General features: G+C 39.8%; 1 protein-coding gene across 1 annotated transcript; it reads left to right on the top strand.

The window, feature by feature from the left end:
• Positions 1-455: 455 nt before the first annotated feature.
• On the top strand, positions 456-3,490 carry LOC120265915. Its single transcript, XM_039273870.1, has 3 exons — positions 456-671; positions 1,144-1,559; positions 2,104-3,490. Exons 1-3 carry the CDS (start codon positions 612-614, stop codon positions 3,275-3,277), a joined length of 1,650 nt encoding a protein of 549 aa, XP_039129804.1. The 5' UTR covers positions 456-611; the 3' UTR covers positions 3,278-3,490.
• Positions 3,491-3,987: the final 497 nt, after the last annotated feature.

The raw sequence follows: 3,987 nt of genomic DNA, 5'->3' as shown, positions 1-3,987 counted from the left end.
AAGCTCAAATAATTGACTTACATATTTCAAGATAAAACACAAATATGGTAGTTATTGATTTATTTGAGAATGAAAGATAATTGAAAAAAAAAAAAAAATACAAGAAAGAAGTGTAGGACTAAAATGAAAATCTAGTCACACATACATACATTATTAACTATTAATATTATTATATAAGTTAAATATTAAAGTTATTATTCTGATCAAGAGAAGAGAGAAAGAGAGAGAGAGAGAAGAGGCATCTTGCCAGCAAGGAAGTTCAAGGATTGAAGCTTTCTCTGAAAGGGAAAGCTGCTAGAGTGCTTAAGAGAACTAGTCAAAGCTGGCATTTTTCTGCTTTTTTTTTTCCCCTTATTATAATAATAATAATAATAATAATAATTATTATTATTATTTAAATTTTTTTTTTCTAAAGTCTAAGTTCCCCTCCCTTATTAACCACCCTTGCTCCTCTCTCTCACAATACATAGGAACATGAGGAGACACTAGTGAGAAACAAAGATACAAAGAAAGGAAGAGATATAGAGAAGAGACTTGAAGAAGCCTTCTCTTTATCTTCTTCTTCTTCTTCTTCTTCTCTTAAATTTGAAGAAGGTGATGATCTTGAGACAATGCCTTCCTCTCCTTCTCTTCCCTCAGAGAAGAAGCATTGGTGGCTAAGCAACAAAAAGGTCCTATCTCCTTCTCCATTCTTCTCTTCATATATACATATATATATATAAGATACTTGTAGATAGATGATTCTATGATCACACATTGTTCTTTGATTCAACACCAACATTGTCAAAATGCAACCTTTGTTTTTGTTTCTTCTAAAGAATGATTTCAAACTGGATAAAAATGTGAGCTTTGGTTTGGTTTGGTTTGTTCTAAGGAGTGATATCAAATAGGATAAAAATGTGATCTTTGGCTTGGTTTTTTCTTAGGAGTGATATCAAATGAGATAAAAATGTGATCTTTGGTTTGGTTTTTTTCCTAAGGAGTGATTTCAAATGAGATAAAAATGTGAGCTTTGGTTTGGTTTTTTTCCTAAGGAGTGATTTCAAATGAGATAAAAATGTGAGCTTTGGTTTGGTTTTTTTCCTAAGAGTGATTTCAAATGAGATAAAAATGTGAGCTTTTTTGTGTTTGATTTTTGGGCAGGTGGTGGAGAAATATCTTAGAGATGCTAGAGTATTGATAGCGTCACAGCAGACGGCGGATGTCACGGCGGCGCTAGGACTGATAGAGGCGGCGTTGGTGTTGGCGCCGAGGTTGGAGACGACGTTAGAGCTAAAGGCGAGATCTTTGCTCTTTCTTCGCCGTTTCCGTGATGTTGCTGATATGCTTCAGGACTACATTCCTAGCTTCCGAGCCGCCGGAGATGATGATTCCGGCACCTCCCTCTCCGGCGCCGGCTCGGCGGAGCAACTCCTCCCTAGAGAACGAGCCAAGTTGCTCTCCTCCGGCGAGGAGAGATCCGACGGTGAGCGTTCATTTAGATGCTTCTCTGTTGCTGATCTCAAGAAGAAGGTTATGGCAGGGTTGTGTAAAAACAGTGAAAAAGAAGGGCAATGGAGGTATTTTCCACTTTTCTTTACCTTTACCTTTTTTTTCTCATTTATAATTCTTTTTTTTAATATATTTTATAAGGTCAGAGACTTGAATAGGTTGGCTTTCTTTTAATATCTGGTTGTTGTTGTTGTTGAAGCTGACTAAATGTTGAATTTATTACTTTTCATTAATTTGTCGGTCAGAAGAAATAAATGCCATTTTTTTTCTTTTCATAAAAAAAAAATTGTTTTTAGTTTTTATTTTTATTTTTCAAGCATTAAAAAGATAAAAGAAAAATAACCCAACTTTTATGGCTTGTAAGAGAATCCAAAGAGAACCTATCTCTGGATTTTTCTGACTCTCAACTCAAAATGACAGAATCACCCTTGAAAAATCAATACTTATCCGAGGACTTCCTTGTAATTTTACTCCCTGGTCATATCACTAGCTATCACTGTTGTCCCCTTTCTAATTATGTCCGGTCTAAACCGGTCTGGTTCGGTTTTTTTCAAATACAAACTGAACCGTTGCTTTCCCGGGCTTATTTTTTTTTTTGTTTTTTTTTTTCAGGTACTTAGTTTTAGGCCAAGCTTGCAGTCATTTGGGGCTAATGGAGGATGCAATTGCTCTACTTCAAACCGGCCGGCGACTTGCCACGGCAGCATTCCGGCGAGAGAGCGTATGCTGGTCCGAAGACAGCTTTTCGTTCACCGATAACCCTTCGATCCCTCCGCCGCCATCCTTACCGTCTTCCGAGTCTGAGGCCGCATCTCACCTTGTTTCCCATATAAAATTCCTTCTTCGTCGTCGCGCCGCAGCAATTGCAGCCCTTGATGCCAATCTTCCAAATGAATCTGTCCGACATTTTTCGAAAATCCTCGATGGCCGGCGATCGGTCCCGCAAGCATTCGCTGCCTATTGCTTCGTCGGCCGGGCATCGGCCTATCGCGCTGCAGGGCGATTAGCTGAGGCAATAGCCGATTGTAACCGTGCGCTCGCATTGGATCCTGCATCAATTCCGGCCCTTCGTGAGCGTGCGGACTTGCTTGAGGCTGTTCGCTCGCACGCTGATTGTCTACATGATCTCGATCATCTAAAATTGTTGTATGACTCAATTTTGAGAGATCAGAAGCTCCCCGGCCCGGCTTGGAAGCCGCATTATGACGTTCGGTACCGTGACATTCCGAGCAATCTAAGGACATTGACAGCAAGAATTCAGCTGCTTCGGTTACGGGTTGCGGCCGGAGAAGGTAGTAATGTGGATTACTACGCATTAATTGGAGTTCGTCGAGGATGTTCTAGGTCAGAATTGGAGCGAGCGCATCGACTGCTTTCGCTTAAGCACCGGCCAGATAAGGCCGGAGGGTTTGTAGACCGATTGGAGTTTGTGGAAGAACATAGAGAGCTTGATGAAATCAGGGATCAGGCGAGGATGTCGGCATTGTTGTTGTATAGATTGCTTCAAAAGGGGTATTCGAGTATAATGGCGACCGTGATGGAGGAGGAGATGGCAGAGAAAATGCGGGTAAGGGAGGCGGCTGCGGTGGTGGCGGCAATGAAAGTTAGTGTGGCGGCGGAAAAGGTGGTGCAGGAAGAGAAGGCGAAAACTACGACAATGACTCCGGCGTCGGCACCGGTGTATCAAGGGGTGTTTTGCCGGGATATGGCGGCGGTGGGGAGTTTGTTGGCTCAGGTGGGATTCAACAGGGCAATTCCGGTGAAGTATGAGGCGCTCAGTTGTTGAGGAGGGAATGGAAGTTTAAATGTGGAGGGAAAGGGTGGAAGGTTTCAATTATTTGAATTTTTTTTTTTAATATATTTTGGAGGGATGGTTGTATGTACAGTGTTGGGTGGTTTTGAGGGGGGAGTTTTGTTCTAAGTCTTTCTTTTTTAGTTGTTTTTTTTTCCTTTTTTATTAGTACTTGTCCTTTTATAATTTGGCTTATGTTTATTACTTAGTTTATATAAATATATGTGCTCTTTTTATAATTGATCTACAAGTATAAATAAATTGATAATTTTTAATTTTAAAATGGATATAAAATAAAAAGTGAATGTAAAATTTTAAAAATAATATATATATATTTTTTTAATTGGGGGACCAAGGAGGGATAAAGTAGTGTGACTAGGGGTGAAGGCATCTAAATAAATAATGCAGGGTGCATGAGGACACATGTACTGAACACATCTCATCATGCCACTACTTTGATATCTGTGCCAGCCATTATCCACTCCCTTGTGTGCATCTCTCATACATCATCATCATCATCATCATCAACCCCTCTCTCTGTTTTACTTTTTATCCATAACAATATATAAAACTAAATATATATTTTTATATATATATATATATTTTTTAAGAAAGACGACAATCAGAATCCAAAGACGAGCATGTGGGAGAGCAGCGGTCACCACTGAACCGTGCTCTCACCTTGTGTGAAATGGAATAGAACT

The sequence above is a fragment of the Dioscorea cayenensis genome, chromosome 7 (genome assembly GCF_009730915.1).
Source record: "Dioscorea cayenensis subsp. rotundata cultivar TDr96_F1 chromosome 7, TDr96_F1_v2_PseudoChromosome.rev07_lg8_w22 25.fasta, whole genome shotgun sequence".
NCBI classification, from domain to species: domain Eukaryota; kingdom Viridiplantae; phylum Streptophyta; class Magnoliopsida; order Dioscoreales; family Dioscoreaceae; genus Dioscorea; species Dioscorea cayenensis.
Note: the sequence above shows the minus strand (reverse complement) of the source record. Positions and strands in the feature narration are given on the sequence as shown.